Source organism: Rhipicephalus sanguineus, unplaced genomic scaffold, assembly GCF_013339695.2.
Source record: "Rhipicephalus sanguineus isolate Rsan-2018 unplaced genomic scaffold, BIME_Rsan_1.4 Seq9225, whole genome shotgun sequence".
In the NCBI taxonomy this organism is placed as follows: Eukaryota; Metazoa; Arthropoda; class Arachnida; order Ixodida; family Ixodidae; genus Rhipicephalus; species Rhipicephalus sanguineus.
The window spans coordinates 1-23,608 of NW_023616294.1; the positions used below are offsets into that span (position 1 = coordinate 1).

The 23,608-nt window shown below is 44.7% G+C and overlaps 3 protein-coding genes across 3 annotated transcripts; all 3 read left to right on the forward strand.

The window, feature by feature from the left end:
• Positions 1–754: 754 nt before the first annotated feature.
• Positions 755–4,867, forward strand: LOC125756230 (uncharacterized). The gene is made up of 5 exons (XM_049411793.1): positions 755–810; positions 1,713–1,765; positions 2,678–2,879; positions 3,785–3,958; positions 4,649–4,867. The coding sequence occupies exons 1-4, from the start codon at positions 755–757 to the stop codon at positions 3,843–3,845; spliced, it is 372 nt and encodes a 123-aa protein (XP_049267750.1). The 3' UTR covers positions 3,846–3,958; positions 4,649–4,867.
• Positions 4,868–5,523: 656 nt separating this feature from the next.
• LOC119378671 (protein FAM13A-like) lies at positions 5,524–14,284 on the forward strand. The gene is given in 12 exon segments (XM_049411794.1): positions 5,524–5,669; positions 5,787–5,843; positions 6,974–6,987; positions 6,990–7,064; positions 8,147–8,233; positions 8,328–8,386; positions 9,039–9,120; positions 10,128–10,324; positions 10,990–11,220; positions 11,222–11,245; positions 12,664–12,823; positions 14,145–14,284. Coding segments are annotated over 12 exon segments (1,272 nt in total).
• A 1,282-nt stretch (positions 14,285–15,566) lies between these two features.
• LOC125756832 (putative protein TPRXL) lies at positions 15,567–22,212 on the forward strand. The gene is made up of 2 exons (XM_049411795.1): positions 15,567–16,172; positions 21,551–22,212. The coding sequence occupies exon 2, from the start codon at positions 21,673–21,675 to the stop codon at positions 22,210–22,212; it is 540 nt and encodes a 179-aa protein (XP_049267752.1). The 5' UTR covers positions 15,567–16,172; positions 21,551–21,672.
• Positions 22,213–23,608: the final 1,396 nt, after the last annotated feature.

Sequence of the window (23,608 nt, forward strand, 5' to 3'; positions counted from 1 at the left end):
GTGCATTGGGCATCTGCTTGATTGTATCCTGAGGGGTGCAGTCCCCACAGGTGCACAAGGTCCCAGGCATAATGACCTTACCAGGCTAGAGAAAAGTTATTTTTTTTCTTTTCACAACTCTTTGTGTTCCCAAAACGTGGTGGGTTTCATGAACAAAAATTATGTGTAGGAAAGGGTCCGCTTAGCTAACAGTAACTAATTGTCTTGCAGCTTGATCTTCAGCAGCGTTCCCATTACAGTTGGGACTGCAATCTGTTTCGTAAATGTAAGTTTGAGCACAAGCTGTTTGACATGTTGATGCTTGCTTTCCTTTCGTACTTCAGAAGACACCCATGCGTAATACGCCTTCTCGCCTTGCAGATTTGGGCACCTTGAATCAACAAAAGCATTGTTATTTGAGGGCAATGTCAGGATAATCTTGACCAAGTATTAATACTTTGCCCCACAGAACTGTGCACTTTTTTTTTTTGGCTGAGGCACAGACTGCCAAATTTGATGGCGTTACTCAGTGATTAGAACATTTTTATGAGCTGTGGAAGAATACATCATGCAGTTCTAACGTAGCCGCTAATATTCCAAAAGCCGTCCACAGGGGTCCAGAATAACCGCAGCATTTACAAATGTAATATTGGGAAATGCGGTTTTGAGTAATTGCAGATTTTGGAGAGAAAATTTTGATACTAATCAACCCATGCGGTTGATCTTATATTCACAGATGCAGCCCTCTTATGTTGTTATTCCTGTTGGATGAAGCATGTTGGCGCTGAAACAGGATACGCTTAGTGCAGTGCCTACGCTCATGATTGACAGGTGGGTGTCTTGTGCTAGTATACAATCGTGTTGACAATTGTAACCTTGTTCAAATGCATAATATTAAGAATGCTAGTTTCATCATATTAAAACTTCCCTGAAAAAAAAGAAGAAAGAAAGGAAGAGGTCCAAGAATTAAAAAAAAACATTGTTTTTGGCCTTGGACTGCTGGCTATATCCAGAGTGCATTAGTGGTATAGGTTGGAAACGGAAGTTGAGTGCCTTGCTTCTTGATTCTTGCTGCATGCCTTCATTGTAGGCTTGCAGCGGAGATTAACTTTTATCTGTATTCAGAAGGAAGTCAAATTTTTGGGGACTTCTTAAGAACTTGTCACGAGCATAGTTATGTACGTTGCCACATTTATGTGCTTTACTTTGTGGTTCCTGCTCTTGGTTGTGAAATAGTTGGTGTCATATCTTCCTAACTTCATAAACAAGCGTTTTTTTCTTCACTTCCCTGGAGTATCTTTCTGTTTCTTTATTGTTTTTCACTATTCCCTTTTCTTGAATTGTTTTCTGGATTTTACCTTCTACATTTTTTATGAGAAAAAACTAAGAGAGGGGAAAAAGACTATCTTGCATAGACATAGATGTGACAGGAATTGGTCAGTTCAAATCTTAGTTTGCCTATTTTCTGTAGGGAAAAGCCATTATCATTTGAAAGGGTAAGCAATTTCCAGCTGGAAAATTCAGTTACTAGCTAGTTGTAGGGAAATCAATCTTTAAGCAACGTCCTGGACTAGAAATCTAAAAAAAATGAGGCGAGAGAAAAAAACGCTTCCACGAAAGTCTCCTCCAAATCTCATGTTGCCATAGACTGTCTTTGCATTCGTGTTTTCGTGCAGTGAAGCTATAGCCAGTAAACTAAATGGGTCACCACTAACTCTTGTGCTTTTCTTCAGTTTGATTGATGACCGCTGCAAACAGGCCATCATGTACAGGGCAGCCAAAGAAGGTGAGTGGTGTGTTGGACTTGTGCATGGCTTAGTTAAAAAGCAGTTTGAACTTAGTAAACTGCAGCTTAACTGGCTTATGCACTTGAGTCAGTTGCAGTAATGCAGCATTATTGCAAGTGACTTGTAAGAACGTCTGAATTTGAATGGTTGCTATCTAACTGTAGTTTTTCTAGTACTTTGTAGCAATGTTAGCTTGCAATAAGAAAGCTTGGGCCATCTTGATGATTTGACTTTCTCAAAGCATTCACGTATGACTGTGTGCTTTAACCTTTCAGATGCCACCTATGAAGAAATGTCTGTAAATGCGTCAAATCAATACAATGTTATTTCAAGGCACTCGATAATGTGTTGAAATAAAAATAACGCCGGAATACGTTAATATATGTGCGTTGGTAATCATTCATAATTATTATGCAGTTAAATATCTGTTTATTCTGAAGCCATTCAAGCTCTGTTCTGCATAAATATATAGAATCTCAGGCTAGAAATATAGTGCTAATTCGTTTTCGGGTTATGTCCATGTTGAGCAAAGAAAAATTATACTTTTGATGTGGGTCGCGGGAAGCGGCACGTCGAACGACTGTCGAATATGGTAGTGCCTTCAGCAAAGCGATCATATACAACAGTACGCTGCAAATGAAGTTAAATGAAGACAAACTTATTATGCAGGAGGTTCAATTCATCCAAGGCTCAATGTATCATGCTCTTTCTTAGCTTCTAGTCGATACAATAGCAAAAACAAGTGGTGTACACAATTGTGTAGATAGTGTGTCAAAGCGTTAGGAGTATGGCTGCAAAATAAATTAACCTTGTAGCCATATTATTAGGTGGCATGTCCCAAGATTTTTTTAAACTGCAGTCTGTGTCTCCCTGTGTATTCTTGAATTCTCTGTCTGTCGGTGCATTCCCAGGAAGCTCAAGTGGAGCTGCCATACCAGGTCGCAGCTGTAAGAGCAAGGAGCGCAGGATCTCTGGCGAAGACACTCCGGCCCCACGGTCGAGCTCCGAGGAGAGGCCAGCCACTGGCCTCCGTGTGGAGCCTGAATTGGCATCTCGTCGGTGCAGCAGCCATGAGGAAGTGACAACACTGAAGCGGTGCACGGATATTCCTCTGTGAGTGTGTTGGCCCTGAATGAACTGTGCTAAAATATAGGGGGGTGAGAACCTGTCAAGTTGCCTGATCAGCAGCTTTTTCTTTTCCAACCCTCCGTGTACGTTTATACAGAAATAAACTGATTTATTGATTGAAACATGATTGTATGAGCCGACGTCAGGTGTAGTCATGTCTTGTAATCATGCACATTCTGCAACTCTCTAGTTTCATTGACCACAGTAGGAAGCAGGGAATCTTGCACTTGAAGGAATCAGAAATGGCGCTTCACCAAAGATCTAGTGTTACTGAACCACCAGGGCATGCAGGGCTAACATGGATGTACAGTCACACATCATACTTAACCCTAACACACCTTAAGCATTTCGTTGCTTTTCTTCTGGCAGATACTGGAGATTTTTCGTTTGGGTGCATTGAATGTGCTAGCTTAATGCGTCTTCCTTCCTAAACATTTGATAATCAATTTGCTCTTACAGCCTGCATTTGTTTTAAGTTAAGTGGGTATAAATGAGTCTTCATTATTTGGGTCTTGTTTGACGGGTACCGTATTCTTGAAACATGTTAGTCTGAGACCATTGTGCATTGTTACCATTGTACTATTATAGTATTAGACAACCAGGTATATGTTTGAGAGGACACTTGTGCTTTTACTTTGTTGTATGTCTTGGATGAAGGAGAGCCATACTTATTAATGTGGCTACTTTTGATTTGATGTTATATGAGAATTTCTGTTAGCACCCATGTAGATTTTTTTTTTTTCACATTATGTTATGCAGACAAACATTGGCTGCTGCATAGTCATTTGCAAACTTACTACACTTCGATCTTGCTTGATTCACAGTGTCTCATCATGTGATACGATGATTTGTTTGTGCTTGTAATGAGTAACCGCAATGCCTGCCAGCAGATGGCATCTGGAAGCAGTGGCCGAGCTGGGGCGCCTGGGGATGACTCAAATCGCGACTTGAGTCCACACCCACCGCAACCCAAGAGGCGTGAAATTGAGACACCGTCCAGCCCCTGCCCAGAGAGCTCACAAGAGTGGCGCGAGGCCTGCCGGAATGCAGAGCGGCCTAACCCGGTCAGTGATTAGAGAGAGTTCTTCTTTCTGGAAATAAATTGGTATTTTGCTGTGTGCCACACTGCGACATTTCACTGTTGCGCAAAGTGTGTCTTCGTCTGGTTTGGTGATGGCAATTTTGCATGTGTACACTCGCTGCTCATGGCAGTTCTTGGAACTCAGTCATGTTAGCAATGTTTTGTCACAGATGACCTGTTGTCAGCCGCTTATTCTCGTTTTTATTAGCGCCAGGTCATTAATAATGGATGCTAAGCATATGTTGCTTAACATTTGGCATCTGTCATCCATGCTGTAGGTGTTGTTGAGGCCTGGTTATTAAGAATGCATTAGAATTTCCTCTTTTACAATCTTCGTTTTGTTTTCTGCGGTGGTTGTGTGTTGGGAAATGTGCTTGAACAAAATGGAAAATGCTTGCCCATAACTTTGCACGGCACATTTTTTCCTCCATGAACGTAACCTACTGTTTATATTTTTTGTGTATTCGTAGTGTATTCAATGTAGCAGTTGATAAGCAGTTGTGTCATGGGAGCTCACAGTAGAGAGCTTACAGAAAGGTACAGTTGTACCAGCTGAACAAGGATTATACTCTTGGTGTCAGTGGCTATGTAGAAGCTTTTGGTAGCTTAACTGCACTATTTGTTGGGTCTTGCCCATGGGGTGCCCTAATGCGATGTGTTAGTGTGCATGCAGCTGCATTTGCAAGATGTTCGGTACCAGAGCACACGACCCAAGGCAGCTGAAGAGGGCTCTGCAGACCGCCCCATGGCGGACATTGATCAGCCCTGTCATCCGCCATGTGATGGGCGGGAGGCTAATGGGGGCCCAGAGGAAGCAGATGGCTCAGTACCGAACACTCCCAGCACTCTGAGCAAAGACAGCATCCCACCGCTGGACCTCAACAGCTTCCGTGAGGAAAGGTCAGTGTTTTATCTTAGTGGCTTCACTTCATAAATCAAGGCTTATTGGTCTTATTCCTCAAGTTGCTTATTATTTGTATAGCCTCAAGTTCACTATCACGTGCAGTGCTTATGGCTGGGCATGCAGTGGCAGTTGCATTCGACTGGGGCTACATGCATATTATTTCACATAAATTAAAATTATAGTGTATGTAAACGTGCACTCAGATTACACTAGCAGACACTAAATTTTTATTACCATAAATAACATTAGATCCTAAAGTGGGAACAGAATGTTAATGCAGACCTTGTATTATTACCATAAACCAAAATTAGGATGTACCTGAAGTAATGTGGAATGTGCTAGCGGACACTAAGGACTTATTGCCTCAAATTGAAATTGGGGTGTATGTAAAATGCAAGGGCAAAGTTGGATACACCTCGTGTAGGCACTATGCTTCTAAAAAAAAGCACGGAAGTTTAGCTAAAGCTTTCTGAGTTGCAAGGTGCCACAACAGTATTTTCCCCCCCTTTTAGTAAATGATGAAGTGATTGCATCTTACAAGCATAAGGAATTTCAAAGCCGTTCTCGGCATTCTACCACACACTCAGGCATGCAGCTAGTGCTACTCTTGCTTCTGAAATCTCACATTACTTTCATATTATTGTATGTGCGCCATCTCTCTTTTTGCTATAAAGTGTTCATTGTATGCACCTGTTGCAGAACCTGTTCTGTCGGAACATCGGTTTAGCTGGCCCATGGTTCAGGCCCTCGTTGATGAAGAGCCAGTAATGCCATATCTCCAGAAAGCCAAGTGAGTCTCCCAGCACTTTCCTTCCTTCTTTCCTTTTTTTTTTTACCTCCTGAAAGTTTGTTTTTTGACATTGTTGATTGTGGTACATGCTAAAAGTGGCATTGTTATATGTTGCAGTTCTTACGAGGCTCCACTGTCACCCAGTGCTTACAGGAGCTACCTGTCTCATAGAAGGTAAGTGGTCCCGTTCTGTACATGTCACTGAATGCTGACTCATACTTCACGATGTTTACTTGTTTCTTATCTAATAGATGGTGTAAACTAATTCTCTTACTCGTTTCTTTTCGTGGTTGCTATGCAAACTTGGTACTAGATTTTAAAATGTTAGTATTTTAAAACTGTGAGATGGGCCAGCAACCATAGGTCGTCAAACTCACTCATGAGCCAACCCACTCAGACTCACTCAGACTCAGATCACGCCATGAGTCTGAGTGGGTCCAGGTGAGAATATTTTGGTCAGTTTGAGTCCGAGTGAGTTCGGATTAGAAAATTTTTGACGGCGCGAGGAGCTGAGTCTGAGTTTGGGTGAGCATTGATGATATTGGTTCCTAAGTGCAGAATGTATTTCTTGGTGAGTGGGATGAGCTGAGTGAGAGTGAGCTCTACTTTTTTGCCGCGCGCTATCTGTGTCTGCAACTAACATGCTTTGTTGCTGGTAGAGGCTACATATTGTGTACTTACTAGTGCCACTCAACTCATATGGCAGAAGTATTGTGCGTGCATTTAATGCATGTTTGCATTACGCGATGAATTTGCCTGCCTCCTCCAATTTTGCTGTCTTTGTACAGCTCTCATATTTAGTGAGCGACTTCATGTACTGAACTTAACAGATTTTTTTGCAGTGGCACATCTTTTTCATGTTTGGTGCTTTGGAAAGTACACCACTGATGGATTGAAACGCAAAAACTTATTGTTAAGTAATGCTCATACTTTCGTTACCAGTGTCTACAGTTCGTGTCACATGGCATTATTTTGACTCGGAACGCTTAAATCAGAGCGAACGTTGCCTTTAGCATCCACATTTGCAGCAACACGATGCGGCGATCACGAGCAATTTTTCATAGCATTTGTTATACTAAAAAAATTATGTTGCATTCAATCCGTAAGTACTGTACATTGCTTTTGCATGCTTTGAAGTGCTAGTGGAAGACAACTAATGTGTACCATTGAGATTAACACATTGAGAAGCGAAATTTGCACATTTGCAGTATCTGTGCAAGCCCAGATGATCACTGATCAGCTATAAATGTGTATCGCACAATAACACTCAAGGTTGATCAGTTTGCATTTTTGCCACTTTACAGCCTCCACCTGGATCCAACCTGCCTCCATCTCCTCCTGTTGAGCAAGATGAATTCCTCAAATCGGAAGCATGCTTGTATATAGCATCATCTAGTAGAGTTTTTCCTAATGAGGAGGCTGTCCATCTTCAGTCTCACTGTGTAACTACACTGCATTTGGAGGAGTGAAAAACTTTGTCTCATGGTTTTTCTTACTGAAGAGACTGCTTGCCTTCAGTTTCACTGTGTCTCTTCAGTTGCACTGCTCGGAAAATAGAATCTCTGAAAAAGAGAATTAATGCTACACATTTGGTGGGAGGAGTATTGGGGAAACCATAGCCTTTGTACCTTTACCCTTCTTTCACAAGTTTTGACCTACTTATTCAGACAGGAATAATAGAGGCACAAACTACTTCAGAGAAGAGAATAAACTCAGTGGCAGAATGTCGTGCGATTTCAGGGAAAATCATCACATGTACTGTCGTGGACAAATGAAATGTATGGTACAAAGAATTTCGATGTAGAATGCCCTTCAGAAGCTCTAATTTGAGGATGCGGTGTCCCACCACTATTCATCCGCTTACCCAATATATTGTGTAGGCCTCATGATAAGCTCACATGTATTGGAAAAGCAAAAAAATTAAAGTGCACTAGTTTGTCTGAACTCATTCCTACTTTAATTTTCTACGATTGTACTGACTTTGAAAACGGAGAAAGGCTGAAGAAAGGGTCAACTCATCCTGCCTCGTAATGTATTTTTCAATTAGTCAAACCATTACAGAAGTATACACCCGCTTGGTATTAGGCCATGCTGTTTTCCTTGCTATTCTGTCATGGTTCTTCCCCTTTCTCTCTTGGCTAGCTAAGAGCACTGAATTTTTGTGCTACTGAGGAAAAAAGAGCAGCATTAGCTCAAGTGATCCAGAAGAGATAACGAGATATGCTTTGCCAGCTTATGCCAGTTTCAGTAATGGAACACTGCCAACATCTGGTGCTGTATGAAGACAGATGTAAGCGCAGCGCTATCCATTTTTGTCACCTATGGTGAGAAATGTGTGATTGGTTGGTTCCTACACCTGAAATTGATTGGTGTTGCTAATTTGTAGGAGGATGTGTTTGGTCATTCTGTGGAGGTACGGTGACCGAAACGTTGTGTAGCCAATAAGGATGTTCAGGCGTTTTTTGCACATCAGAAAGTATAATGGAATGCATCCAATTGCAGGAACTTTAAGGATGAGGAAGCCAGCCAAACAACTGTAAAGCAACTGTCCAAGAGAGTTCATTGTAAGTATATATTTAAGAGAAACACAAACTTGCACATCATTCATTCATTCCATCAGAGGCATAGTGTCTGACATAGTCTTGATTTGCTTTTCAGGGTTGAAGAAGAAAGTGAAGCAGTTTGAAGAAAATTTTGAAAAAGAACATGGATATAGGGTATGTATATCGATATTTGTAAGTATTTGTAATAAAATTAATTCAGCAGAAATGGGAAAGGAGAACTTATTAAAGAAATGGCCGTTCATTAGGCAGGTGGCGACTTCACATTCTCTGCTTGCTTCCTTATTGCAGACCTTGGCTCGAGAAATACTACCACTCGAACCCCCCAAAATATTAACTTTTGGTTAGAAATATTTAAAAATGCTTTAATACTTGAAATATAGGCCACTTGCTTCAACAGGTGACAGCATTTGTTCCTTATGAACGCCATAAACAAGCACGCTTATGCATTTACAACTAGAATGGTCTGTGTCACAAAAATAAATTATTTGTGAAGTGTATTCAACAACAGCTGCCAGAGACATGGTTACCATTTAGTGGAGTGGGTGGCACTGCTGTTGGTATGCATCTCAATAATTTAGCAGGTGCTTTGAATCTGGTTAAAAATTAGACAGATTGATTTGCACTTCTTTTTGCTGGATTCTGCCCTAAGCTGGATGCAAATAAATATCTTATAACCATTAGCACATATAGTACAACAATCACAAACAAGCTTTAACATTTGGGCATATTAATAAAAAATTGTAAAAGTAGGCAGCTATGTTATTGTCCTTCCCAAATTTAATTGTGCCTATTGGTTACTTCACAGCCATCTCATGCAGAAAAGATGAACCATGCTGAAATGAAGAGGACCTTGCTTGAGCTGAACAAGCTGCGAAAGGATTTGAAGAGTGAGCAACTTGTGTTTCTCTTGCGGGACTGTTTTGCATGCTACACTCTTAAAGGCATTTGCACCCTTTGGGGAGTCTTTTTCTGTCCCACAACAATAATCATCATACGTCTTGCATGCCTTTTCTTGCTTTAATGCCATGTGCATAGTACCGCCTGGTCATAAGTGATGTGCATGCTATCGGCGTTGATGTAGTGTTCATGATAGAAAAGTGACAAACGTTGAGTTTTCAAGAAAGGAAATGCAAGCAAGCCAGATGATGATTACCTATTCTGAGACAACAAACGACTCTTCAAAGGGTGCGAACTTGTTTTAGAGCACAAATACGTAGCTTTGGGTGAACAAAAGAAAGCTATTAGTGGCAGACATTTAACACTTTGTGGTCTGAAACATTTACCCACTTTCCATTTATTCCCATCTGGAACTAAAGAAATCAGAGCTCAAGTAAAAGAAGTTTACTTACTCATTTAGAGATGACGCATGCAATGTGAAAACGCGTGCCTGATTCAACCACGAAAGAACTTGGACGAGTAGTGCCCGAACCACGGACTGCTGCGGTCGTGTTGCATTGTCGGGATGGGCCCGACAACCGACGGCAAAGGATTAAACAGGAAATAGTAGAAAGTTTATAAAGGTGCATGGGCTTATGCTTTGAATTTATGAGCGACCATCTGATATGTATAACACTAATAAAGTGAACGAAGAAATAGGCACTTTAGTATGTAAAAATTTCATTTTAAGAAATTGTCAATCACTGACCTTTTGTGAAATCTGCACATCAGTATATGACTTCAGTAAAGTGGTACTGCGTTCTTTTATTTTAATAACCAGCCTTAAAGAAGAAATATTCATTTGAAGAAGTGCATGTTTCATGTTTTTTCTAAATTTGTGAGCTCTGTGACTTCATAATTTGTGCCTTGTACGTTGTTCTAGAGTTGCGAAGAGCCTTTTCTTTCTTATGGCCTCTTGAAAAGACACCTCTGGTCTATGTGTCTTTTTTTAATGCAGATGTAAAGGAGGAGAATAGCCTTCCGGAGCCTGCCTACCTGAGCTTTTCAACATGGGGCCGGGACTCACTCAGAGGTCTGTGTGATATGGACGATGGCTCAGCCAAGCCGACGCAAGTGATGGAGAGAGCACTGAATGATACCCTGATGTCCCTGGCTGAAAAGCGCAGGGCTGCTCAGCGTCCGGACAGTGTGGATGTAGCCTGCAGTAATCGACCTTTCCTTCTTGGCTGAATTGCACCACACCATTTTATGCATTAATAAGAGTGCAGTGGAATGTGTTTGTAGGAATGCACAGAGAAAGCATATCAGAGGTGGTCCTCATGACTAGCACTACTAGTTGAAATACGAGCGCGTAACTACACAGGGACACAAGAAGACAGGGACCAGCATCTCCTTGCATCCCTGTGTAGCCACACCTTGTAATTTCAAGTATTGTGAATCACCAACTCGCCCAACCAGCCATTCTGTCTAGCACTGCTACTTGCAGGTGGGTTCCTTGGCTCTGACTCCTTGTGTGCTGGGTTCCAGCCTTTCAAAGCAAGTGCTAACAGACAGATTTTTGTTGTCACCTCTCCATTTTGTGGTGGTACGCAGGAGGTAGCTTTATTGGAGGGAGCTTTGCCGAGTGGTTAACAAGGCATGAAGTTTGGGGAAATGGGGAAATTCGTTGCTTTATATAGATCCCAGAATGTACTGTATTGCGTTAGTTCTGTCACCACCTGTATCAACATGAAGAGCTTCTAGTACGTTACAGTTCTTTTATCAATGTAGTTTAAGAGTATATTGTGTTGATTCTGTGGCTTTGTGCCGTGGTAACATTGTGCGGGACTTTCTCAACTTTCTTTTCCCCTCCCTTACAGGACATGACACGTGAGCAAGTGCTGGAGGAGAAGCTGGCATTGCAGAAGGCGCTGCTGCGATTTGAGAGTGTGCACGGCCGGCCCTCACGAAGGGCTGATCGCAACCTGATGCGGCCGTTATATGACCGGTACCGAAGTGTCAAGCGCCTGGTGGGCAGGAACCCCCTGGCCAAGGGCAAGGACTCTGAGCTGCAGCCCATCCTGGAGCACGTTGCCATGAACTTCACTTCCCCCACATCCCCGGTCCCCGCCCCAGGTGTGGCTCTTAGAAACTGGTATGATGTTTAGTGTTGACTTCTTTAATTTTTAGTATGTGGCAAGAGTGGTACCACCCAAAATTTTCTGCTAAATTGTGGACTGAATATTGTTGTAAAGTCGTTCATACATGCAGGCTATTGCAGCATTTGTTATGATTTCAGTCAAGCAATCAATTGTGAACAAATGGTAGCACCATGTTAAAACTCTCCTTGTTGCTATAGCTCAATATGACATTGTAAGGACAGCATTTAAAGGGACACTAAAGAGAAACAATGAATCGGTTTAGATTGATGAATTGTACTTTGAGAACTATAATATTGTTAATTTCACCATCATAGGTGTATTAAAAAGGAGAAAATGAAGTTCAAAGTTTCATTTTCAAGTTTTGGGCGCCAAATCTCCATGCGTGACGTCACGGATTTCAAAGTGTATTTCATCGTATTTTGGCACCATTGGCTCAACAAAATTTCCTCAAACTTGGTATGTTACTCTATGCATGGCCCTTTCAGTGGACAGTGTACTTTATTTTTACCGTTAAGGAACTACGTAGCCCTAGTAGGCGCAGTCAAAATATGTGACGTCACGGCGAATGGTGCGGAAACTTCAAAGTGGTGTCGCCACCCACATTTCTTTTTGCGCGATTTCTCGCTTACTAAGCAAGCGTCTTCTCGCAGCAAGCATGGTGTATTTGGTATCATGAAGAGTAGTTTACTAATACGAAAAAATAGTTTTGCTCTTTAGTGACCCTTTAAAAGGGACTAGAGAGAAGACCTTTTCTTGGAAGTTTCTCATGAGCCATGCTGGTTACGAACCAACAGTCAAGGCAGTTGGACATGTTTAATTTGGGCTTCTCTGTTTGCCAAGGTTGTCTAAGTAGGTTTTTGGATAATTTTGAAGATAATTGAGAAGTGTGCCTGTTGAAGGTGTCAGAACAATCTGTAATGCAGAATTTAGGAGTGAAGGTACTGAAGTTCTCTCAAGCTCCACATAAGACAAATGGTGCACTCAAGAGCGGTGAATGTCTGAGCAGGTTCTTGCACTCGTGTCTTTTGGCCCTTTCATGATTGGCATTGTCAAAAATGGAAGCAATTTATTGTTCCGTCCTTGCAACATATCTGGGAATAAAAAAAGCCGTGAAAACGTGTTATGCACCCAGCATACACCTTTGTATAGTATATTTTTTCATATGTACTAACCTGAAGGTTTGTCATTCTGTATGTAATTGGACAAGCCATCTGGACTTTACTTGAGCTGTAGGTATTCCAAAGCTGATAGACTGAATAGCTGAAGAGCTCTTCCTGATGTATTTCTGTGTGTTTTGCTTGGGGATCCTGCCCATTAAAAAAAGTTCTGTGTCTACATGTAGAGATTCTTATTGCTGCTGTATCCTACTATATGTTGTTCTCATCTGTGCAGGAGCTCGAAGAAGTTGTAGATGATGTGACTCCCATTTCCGCGATGGCACAAAGTGAGGCAATCAGTGATGTGGAAGAGCCGGCACAAGCAAAAAAGAAGTTTGAGCAGGTGCCCATGGTGCTGGACAAGTGCAGCGATTCCATCTGCATGAGCTTCCTCTGTGAGTACGACTTGATCTTTGTTGTTCAAGGGGGCTGGCACGTCACTTATGACATATGCACAATACATGCAGTGTCGCGCCTTGTACATATACAGTTGCCGACAGTAATCCATAATTTGGGCATGCCTGATCCATTTGGACAGCTTCTCGGTGCCGCCACTGGCCAGCCCCATAAACTTACATAAGGGACTGCAGGAATTAGTTATGTGTTACCGTACTGTAAAAACGGAATATAGCCCCTTCAGGCGCAAATTATGATGCACTGTCTGCAAATGCGTCAAATTCTCATGGCATGATTCCAAGGCATTCAGTAGTACATTCCAAGAAAGAAAATGGAGAATGTGCTGTTTTGTGTGAATTTCATAATTAATGTTATTAGCATGTAATTAAATATCTAATTCCTGCAATGAGTCAGCTTCAATCCTTGCATAAAAAGAATCAAATATTAGGTCCAAAGGCCTGCACAGGTTGTTTTTTGGGTTGTACTCGTTTCGAGCAAAGAAAAAAAATACTCTTGACGTTGGTCCCGGAACGCGCACATCGAACGATCGTCGGAACATGGTATTGTCTCCAGCACAGTGATCCTCTGCAGCAATATGCAGCACAATAAGTTAAATGACCGCTAATTGTCCACTCAGGAAGCCTGCACAAATGCGCACACTGCGTTTCAAGCCATTGAAGAAACACCTGGTGCGTGATGTGCCTCCGAAGTTACCGTAAAAACCCGCGTATAATACGAGGTTTTTTTCCCTAATATTAGTGTTCCAAATTTCCGCCTCGTACTATGTGCGGATCCGAACGAAAACCTGCTTGAAAAACCAAGTTGTGCTTGAAGTTTCGGTTTCGTAAAGGTCGCGTGGCTACGGCTGGTTTTGTGTATAAGTGGCTACGGCTTGGCTTCGTTACTTTCGCGCCCTCGCGTGGCAAAGGTGAGTACTGCGCCATTTGTGATGCGTTCTTTGTCGCCGAGTATTCGTAGCGTGTACCTTGACAGCGGACTTGTGCACGTGTGTGAACCTCCCTTCGTGAAGGTGCGACATGCCAGGGCCTCGAAAACAGTACTCGGCTGCATTCAAGAGAAATGTAATCACAGCTGCCGAGAAAATCGGCAACAGTGCGGCCGGGAGACAGTTTGGAGTCACCGAGGGAAGTGTCCGCGGATGGCGACGACAAAAAAGAAGCGCTTTTCGCATGCAGCGGAAAGCGAAAAAGTTTTCGCGGTCCGAAGAATGGGGCATTCCCAGAAATCGAACTCGCCCTGACAGAGTTCGTTCGAGAGCAGCGTGCGGCGCACTTGCCAGTCAGCATGGAACTGATGCAGGTGAAAGCGAGGAGCTGGCAAGAGAAAAGGGGATGTCAAGCTCGGACTTCAAAGCCAGCAAGCACTGGATATACCGCTACACTGTGCCGAGCCGGATTTTCCCTGCGCCGGCGAACCTCGATTTCTCAGAAGCTCCCTGAAGCCTTTGAAGAGCTTCTTGTGTCATTTCAGCGCCATGTTATTTCGTTGCGCCGCTCGCGAAACTTCCAGCTGGGGCAAATCGGCAATGCCGATCAGACACGCCAGTTTACCTAGACATGCCATCGCCTCTTACCGTTCACGAGAAGGGCTCGAAGCAAGTTTGTGTTCGTACCACCGGGAACGAGAAGACGCGAGTCACGGTGATGTTATCGTGCACGGCGGACGGCCGCAAGCTCCCACCCTATGTCGTCTTCAAGCGCAAGACCATGCCGAAAGGTGAGGAGCTGCCGAAAAATGTCATCGTGAGATGTCAGGATAAAGGCTGGATGAACGAGGACCTTGTCCTAGACTGGATCAAGTCCGTGTGGTGCAAACGGCCCGGCGCCCTGCTTTCTTTTCCATCTATCCTGGTGCTGGACGCGTTTCGCTGCCATTTGGCCGATTCAGTAAAGAGGCTCTTGCGCGACTGCGGCACGGAACTTGTCGTGATCCCGGGTGGAATGTGTGGGAATCGAGCGCGCCCTTCCCTTTGGCGCCTCGTTCCCCAGCTAGCGCGCGTGTTGGCCCCGCGCGGCTCGAGCGCCGGGAACCACCGTTAATCGGCGGTATGGCGACCGCGGCGGCAGCGCCAGGCCTCTTTGTCTGGTGCAAGCCATGCGTCAGCCTCCCGGCGCACGCGTCCGGGCATGCCTCGACATGCTCACATGCTCACGCCACCAAGCTAGCTTACGTCACTGTGCAACGCTGTTCCCATTGGCCGCCAGTGACAACCCCCTTCCCCCTTGAGCTCGCTTCTGCCTGGCGCGGGCTTGCCCGCGGCAGATGCTCTCAGGCCGGCACGAGAGAGGTTGACGCGCTGCTCTAGCAGTGGCTTCTCGTTCGTGTGCTCGACTGCTGCCATTTGTGTGATAGTCGTAGCGCCGCTGGCAAGCGTACTCGATCGGTCTTGCGGAGTTCCCTTTACGGCCTGCAAGCCCGTGACTGTCGTACTGTGCTGCATCTTGGGTTAATAAACCCGGGTTGTTTGTTGACATCCTGCTTCGAGTGCCTTTTCTGCGCCGTGCCGAAGTCGACGAACCCGGCCGTGGCGTCTTTGTTTGCTGCGGCAGTGGAGAACGTCGCGTCCCTTGCCGGTCACCTCGTAGGGTAAGCGTCTCGCAAACCTATCTCCACAAATGACATCGCATCTGCAACCTCTCGATGTTTGCGTGAACAAGCCTTTCAAGGATGCGGTTAGGCTCAAGCAGGCATCGCCAGCCACTCTATGCAAATGGATCGTTGACGCTTGGGCAAGCATCCCAGAGGACCTTATGCGTCGTTCGTTCAAGAAGTGCGGCATTTCTAATGCCCTCGATGGCACTGAAGACGAGTACCTGTGGGACGATTTGTCGGATAAGGAAATGTCCGAAGGAAGCGCAGTTGAAGACGGCAGCGATTGAAGTGGCGCGTCCATGTTCAATAAATGTTTTCTCCGCGCTTTCCTATCTCGTATTATACGTGGGTAATTTTTTTTTTTTTTTTCATTTCACACCCCTAAAATATCACCTCGTATTATATTCGGGTTCGTATTATACGCGGGTATTTACGGTAATGGCCGTATCTTTGCTATACAGATGCTTTTCCTGCTTGCTCTGCAGATGTGCCAAGCAGATGCTCAGCTTTAAAGTTACATTGACACACACTTGACCAGCACGCGAGTTCCTTCTGCCATAAATGTTAACACTGCAATCTCCTTGACCATCATTATTACCAGACATAATGTACAATGTGGACCAGCTCCTGTTCGAGCACTGCACTGCGAAATTTGCGGACAACACACAGTGCTGTGTTCCAGTGTTTGACATGTGCCACGAGCTGCCCCTCTGCCCGGAACATGCCAAAAAGAGAGTGAGTTCATCCTTTAAATCCATGAGTGCTTTCGTATCTGAAGGGTGCAGGTTCGGTCACTGCCGGCGGCAACTTGTCTTTTTGTGCACTTTACTTTCTTCACGTCTGTATCACAATTACTACAATGCACTTAAAACAGTACAATTAATGTCCCCTATACTTCCTTGGCTTCATTATCTGCTGGTTTTCATGGAGGTTTTGTCCAACATACAAGTGAGCCCTCAAAAATTCCCGTCTTTCATTCATTCGTTTCAATTAACGATATTGTGCTCTAACAAGGGAAAATGTTCACTGTGTTGCTCATAGCCATGAATACTGAAGCACATACAGTAGACTCTCAGTAAAGGTAACTCTTATCTGCTGCTGCTTAAGTGGGACTGCCTCTAATATGATTGGTTTCATACCTGTACAGTGAAACCTCGTTAATACGTACCTGCCGGGAACGCGGCATAACTACGCACTAAACGGTAGTACGCATTAAACACCAAGTACAAATTTGCATCTCCTAGCGTACGCCATCGCCGCCAGCAAATAAATAGAGTACCACAGCAAATATTGCCTAAAGTACCCACCGCAAAGCCTTTCCTTTCTTTTTGCCAAAGTGGAGAAAAGATCCTGGCACACTCGCACGACCGCCCAATAGCGCGTAGTGGCGACGCCGAAGAGCGCATTTCGAAACTATTGCAGGGTCCAGGATACGCGGTCAACGCAGTGACCGACATAGCGACAGAACGGACAGTGTCTGCTTTCCGCGGTATATGTGCGTGCGTCTAACCGCGATCTGCTACTAAACGAAAACTGACACAGTTCCAGTGAAACGCGGTACGGCCGCGTGGAGCCGATCGTCTCCCGGCTAGTTGCGTGCAGCGCGTCGCCTACTCGGCTCACGCCGTCACTACGGGTCGCTTGCTGTTCCGCACACGCGCATTTATCGTGGGAATGTTGTTCGTACCCACTTCGCTCCAGATCGTGCACAGATGCGGCGAGTAGCTTGTTCGGTTAACGCAGCGATGACGAGCTTCATGCAAGCGATCGATGCGCACTCCGCGATGCTCTAGCATCCTGGCAGCGGACTGAGGCGCGTTGGGTGGTCGCCTAATAAAAGCGTGCAGTATGGTTACAACCGCGCTACGCTTGCTGTATTGTATACGTGCGTTTAGTAGGTTTCTCCTCTCTCGGCGCCCGCGACCCGCAACGCTAACTACGCAACAGCGATCTGCTTTCGCTTTACAAAGCGGTGCGCGCCTGATGACGGCTTAGCAGCGTTTGCTGTCGGGCTAGTTGGTACATAGCTGAAGTTCTTCGTCCCCGCCCGAGCATTTGTGCCATTAATTCAACTTCAGCCTTGAAGACGACCGAGCGCACAACGAAGCGGCAGCGATCGGCGGCCCAGCGCGTTCAGGTTGTCGCCTAATAAAAGTGTGCAGTAGGCTTAAAAAGTAGCGCTGCGCCGCATGCGTGCCCGAGCAGATAGCTGAAGATACTTATTGTGATAAGTCATGTCGGTGGCCGCCACCCCCTCGCCTTCATTCTTTCCCGATGCTTCCCTCAAAGGCGTCACCGCAATCGCGCGGAAGTCGGAATCGGGGATCGACTGATCTGCGCACTTCTCAAAAAGGCGGAAGACCTTTGGCGGCACATTCTGGCGTTGGGAAGTTGAGCGGCGCAGTAAAATTTTATGGCACAAAAAGTTATCGCGGTACGCAGGGTACGCACTAACCGGTAGGCATAGGGCGAACCACTACGGCTTAAGCGGTCAGCGAATGCATTGGGCTCTATGGGACTCGGTCGGGGATTCGTCGCAACTACGTTTTAACCGTTAGTACGTTTAAAGCGGGTACGTATTAACGAGGTTTGACTGTATTCTGCATCCCTGTCCATCTCTCAGTAAACGGAACACCTGTTAAATCGAACATATTTGCCTGGTCCCTTCAGGTTCCGTTTAATGAGAGTCTGCTGTACTTCTGGCATTTTATGAGCATTTTCTTCTTTTTTTTTCCATTTTTTAGTTGGACTTAATAAGGAGACATTTAAACTTATTCTAAATAAAACAAAGTCATGACTGAAGCGAGACGAGTGAAACAAGAAACTACGTCTGTTCACGAAATGTCACTACAGAAATGAATTCACACTTCATTATTGTCTGAGTAGGAGTTTTTCTTGGGCTGTTTTTTTGGGCAATCACTCGCGAAGATGGTTTTACTTTTGTGTAATTTTGTTTGATTTGGCACTGGACACGTCTGTGGCAGTGTTTTTGGCGCTGTGGCAAGCTCACTACCTTTGTACAGGGCTAAGATCATTGTCCGCCATATACATCGAGGCTTTTAATACGAAGACAGGCAGTCTAGCAAAAATGAAACTACATCCAGAAGTGATTGGCTGAAAATGAAGTCATCATTAGTGCTGTAGAACTCGCTTGGCATTGACCATTTTTAAAAACCACAACCAATTCATAGGAAGGTCATACTAGGCCTCCTACTGGCCTTGCCATCCATCAGTTGTTGATTCATTGGTAGTGAGCCACTGATCTGGAGTAGGGTTTCTCAGCTCTTCGTCTCTTGAAGCAGGCATCATACCGCATGCTCTGTGTCACTGTAATGTCACGAATAAATGGAATGTGAAAGCTTGCAACCACAGCACACTAAACACCGTAACAGTGAAGGCGGTATTGATTCGAACAGAAAACGAAGTTATGGCTTGTTTGGCTATATTATGGATTTCATTGAAACTTGAAAGACCCCCGACAGCCAAATCTTTGTTTGTTACTTATGTTTTATTGAAGGAAAGGAGATGACTCCTAAAGGGACACTAAAGAGCAAAACGATTTTTCTCGCATTAGTAAAGTAGTCTCCCACGATACCAAAAACACCACGCTTTCTGCGCGAAGACGCTTAATAAACGAGAAAACGCGCAAAAAGAAAATACAGGTGGCGCCGCCTTGGAATTCCCGCACCATTTGCCGTGACGTCACATATTTTATACGTGACACATATAACGTCACATATAGGCGCCTGCTTGGGCCTACGTAGTTCCTAATCGGTTAAATCGAAGTACATTGTCCTCTGCGGGGTCCAGAGACTTGACATAACGAGTTTGTGGAAATTTCATCGAGCCAGTGGCGCCAAAATACGTTAAATGCTCTTTGAAATCTTTTACGTCACGAATTACAAAGTTCGGCGCGAAATTTAAAAACGAAACCTTGAACTTGGTTTTCTCCTCTAATAATAACCTAAGGTGGTGAAATAAACTACGCAAGAGTTCTCCGAGCACACTTTATCAATCTAAACCAATTCATTGTTTCTTTTTAGTGTCCCTTTAAGTAGAGCTGTGCGAATAGCAAAATTTTGTGCGAGCAAATGAGTGCGAAGTGAATTCAAATATTGAAGTGTGAGTGTGAATCGAATCGAATATTTTTCGAATATTTCTCGAATATTTCTAGATTATTTTTGAATACTTCGAAGCGAAATTGCTCAAAGAAAGAGTTAGAGAGGATTCCTAAGCATATTCTTATGAGATAGCAACATGAAAGTGTTTCTTTTTGCTAGGTTGATGAAGCACTGGTAGGGTGGGGTTTCATAGTTGTCTTATCAAAGGCAATGTAGAGGCCGAATTCTATTTATGTACATGATTTGATGCAACCAAAGTGTTGCCCATATTCGAAATTTAGAATTTCCCCCCCGATTTAGATATCGCACACCCCTACTCTTAAGGGCTCGTTTTTCTTTGTTAGACACAATATTACTCGGGATGAGAACTAACAGACAATAATGCCAAGGAAAGTATAGGGGGTGTTATCTGTAGTATTTAGCATATAAATGTGAAGAAAGTAAAGTGGACGAAAGATAACTTGCCGCCGGCAGGGACCCACACTCGCCGCCATGGCTTCGATTGGTGCTGACTAACACTCCTAGGTTTAAATGCACATATATATCCCACAAAGGGACGGGAGGATGACTGCCGCCGTTGCTCAGTTGTAGAGCATCGGACGCAGATTCGGTCCCTGCCGGCGGCAAGTTCTTTTTGTCCACTTTACTTTCTTCACATTTATATGCTAAATACTACAGATAACACCCCCTATACTTTCCTTGGCGTTATTGTCTGTTAGTTCTCATTGTGTTTTTGAGTAGGTCTGTGTCTGACAATCACAAAATTGAATCGTAAATTCTCTGAATTAATGTATAATTGATGCTAGCATCATTAATTATTGCAAGTTATGGTGTCACTTCAAAATGCCTGCTCAAAATTACGAGAAGCTAGCATCTGACTGCGATGGTGTGCCATAACATTCATGTGCTCGAACTTTGATGACATTGAGAGCACACTTTTTGTGTGGGAAGGAATGAAACGACTTGAGTGCTGCGGTATCAGCCAGGGTGTGACTCGCCAGGCGTGTTCTCTTGCCAAAGTTTTTGTCTACAGCTACTACAATAGCTACTATAATATGACACGAACACACCCATCTGCCCAGCAGTCACTTTGCAGTCAAGAGTGTGCCCTTTCAGAGAATGAGAAAATTCCTCCCTAAGCTACGTAAACTCCACTGCTGTAAGCAGCCTGACAACAGAGCCCCGTTGTGCACCAGTCTAGGTAATGTTGTGTCCTCACCAGAAACTTGTCTGTGACATCGACAGTACTTGTGGAATTGCCAAAATGTCTTGACAGATTCCGAGCAGCCCACTAAAAGGTTGTATTGATGACGATGTTGCGAGTTGATGCCAACTCGGATAGGTATCGCATACGACATTTTTTAGCACGAAAGTGTAAAGCAAAGAAGTCTTGGGAAGAGAAGAACACTGTGCACAGGGTGAGCGTGAAAATCATTAGTGCTCGCCCTGTGCACTGTGTTCTTCTCTTTTCAGATTTCGTTACTTTACACTTTTTCGCTAAAAAATGTTGTATGTGATACAACACCAACTCGCTCAACATGAAGTTTTATTCAGATAGGTATTCACACCCACTTTAAAACCATATCAAAATATGTCAAAAGCTGTCTGCCAATATATGCGGTCAGAGATATCCGTGTATGTGTGGAGATGGCACAACACTAACATTTTCTGTTTGAAATTTTGGCATCATTGTCTTTTAAACATACAGGCTTAAAAACCAGAGCCTTTTTTAATATTGTTGTAAAATGAGTTTTTGCAGCTTGAATGTAATTCAAGGTTCAACTAAAGTAGAAAATTGGAGACGAACTCTTGCTACAATATAAGTAAATACAGTATTATTGCATGACGCCTTTCGTTGCCTCCCCCCTTCTTATTTTTTTATAATAGTCTGTAGGAAAAGTGCCTAATGCATGTTAAAAGGTAGCAGTGATTTTCCTGTAGCGCCTTTCTCACAATGTGCTTGGGCTTGCCTGCCCTTCTTATGTTTTTCAGGACAACTACGACAAAATGGCGGCTGAGCCCAAACCGAAAAAGCCCCGCAAGAAGTCTAAACCTCCTGCGCTGACACGGCCACCCAAGCGGGCAAGAAAAGAAAAAAATGCGCAGCTCCAGGCATGACATCACCACCTCCGATGGCGCACTCTCCATCATCATCATCATTTTCATCATGTGTGCCACTCGAGGTGCTCATCCAGTCACCTGTCTCCTCCTCGTCTTCCTCCTCTCCATGCTCCTCACGATCACCCCCATTCCTCGGTGGCAGCGACTCCTCACCAGCTCTGTTAGCCAGTTTGGTGAATCCACAGGGACTGTCTGCTCAGGCGTCTGCAATGACAGCACCACCCCCTCGTGTGAGTTCCCAGCAACCCCTGCTGCAGATGGTAACGGCTGGATGCCCTGCTGTGCGCATCAAGACAGAGCCCAAGTCTCCCGTCATGCTGCACCACTCTGCTGCCCTCTTCTTCCACGGCTCACACGATGCCAGTCTTGACGAGCCACCCCATGCCAAGGTCAACAGCGACAACATCCCACGTTTCCATGGCAACAGCGGCAGCAGCGCCTCACGTTATGGCAACAACTCGAGCAATGACCGTTCACCACCCGCCACCATGCCAGTCGCCGTTGCTGCCCCCACCACGGCAAGCCATTGGTGAGCGCTTCGGCAGCTGCATGCTGCCTGCTGTGGCACACCCGTCAACTACCGTGCACCTGGCAACTGGTGCACCGACGGTCGTGCGTCCATCTGCAGCGAATAACTCGCACATGGTGGCACAAGCCACGGTGGCCATACCGCATTCCTCAACCATAGCTTTGGAGCAGCCTGGTGAGTGTTACGTGAACCATTCTCACTCTATGTAACATAAGAGTGCCTACAAATCAGTACCATGGCACTGTGATAGTTTTTGTGTAGTACGAGTAGCCACATGGCCTACTCCTGCAAAACTTGAAAACATCATCAATTCTTCATAGGAATTTACAGAAATGAATGTATGATTACTGAAATCCCCACAGTCTAACTTTTAATTAAGCAATGTCCTTTAAAGTTCATGTGTGACCTTTGAAGAATAGTTGATTTTAGACATTGTTTTGGATGCCACCAAAAAGCACAAGGGATTACTTACTTAGCTCACCTGCACTTTTGAATGCATGCAACAAAACTATTGATTTGCGCATGGGCGTAGGCCACTGCTGCTCTCTAAAAAGCACAGTACCTAATACAGACACACAAGAGTGGTGTTTCTTCCAAGAAGCTCTTGGCTCATGAGAGTTTCAGTGTCGGGTATTTATTGTTGTACAGTCGAGCCTGTTTATAACGAACCTGAGTGTGACGCGGCGCCCGTTCGTTGTATCCCGAAGTTCGTAATAAATGAAAAAAACAGCTTTTAAAAAGTTACAAGTGAAAACCCAAATTTATTTTTTCGCAAAAAAGTCCGTGATGCACGTCTGCTTTGAGAGTGCCAATGCGATAAGGGTGGTCTCCAGTTTATTTTAAAGCGGCAGCATGCTCCTCGCCGAGGCCCTTGGCATAGACAAGTTGCCTGAGGCTATCTATGTAGCCAATTGCTACAGGCACGCTTGTGGGCGCTGGCTGGCTCCAACGTTTCAATCGTCGTCGTCATCTGATTCCTCCAAGTCGCTCTTGCCGTGCAGTTCATTGACAATGCCCTCATCCGTGCACGGTTCCGCGGTGTCGGCATCATCATCGCCATAACGAAATCATCCCAGCAGATGTCCCGCCCCCATGTCGGAGTCGACAACACCTGCACAAATCGCCGCCGCCGGAGTGGTCCTCTTCGGAGCTTCAGGGTCGGCATCGGCTCCGATGTCGGCGAAGCCGGCCTTGCGGAAACAGTTTTGCACACATGTAGCCGTTACTTCCCCAGCACACGAGCCTTTTACCATATCCGGAAGCTATGAGTACGCGACACCCGAAGCGGAAGGTTGGCTGCCGGCCGGTCAACAGCTATGAGCATGCGCTCCACAACGCGGCGCCTATAATAAGCCTTAAACGCGCGGATTATGCCCAAGTCAAGCGGTTGCACTTTCGAC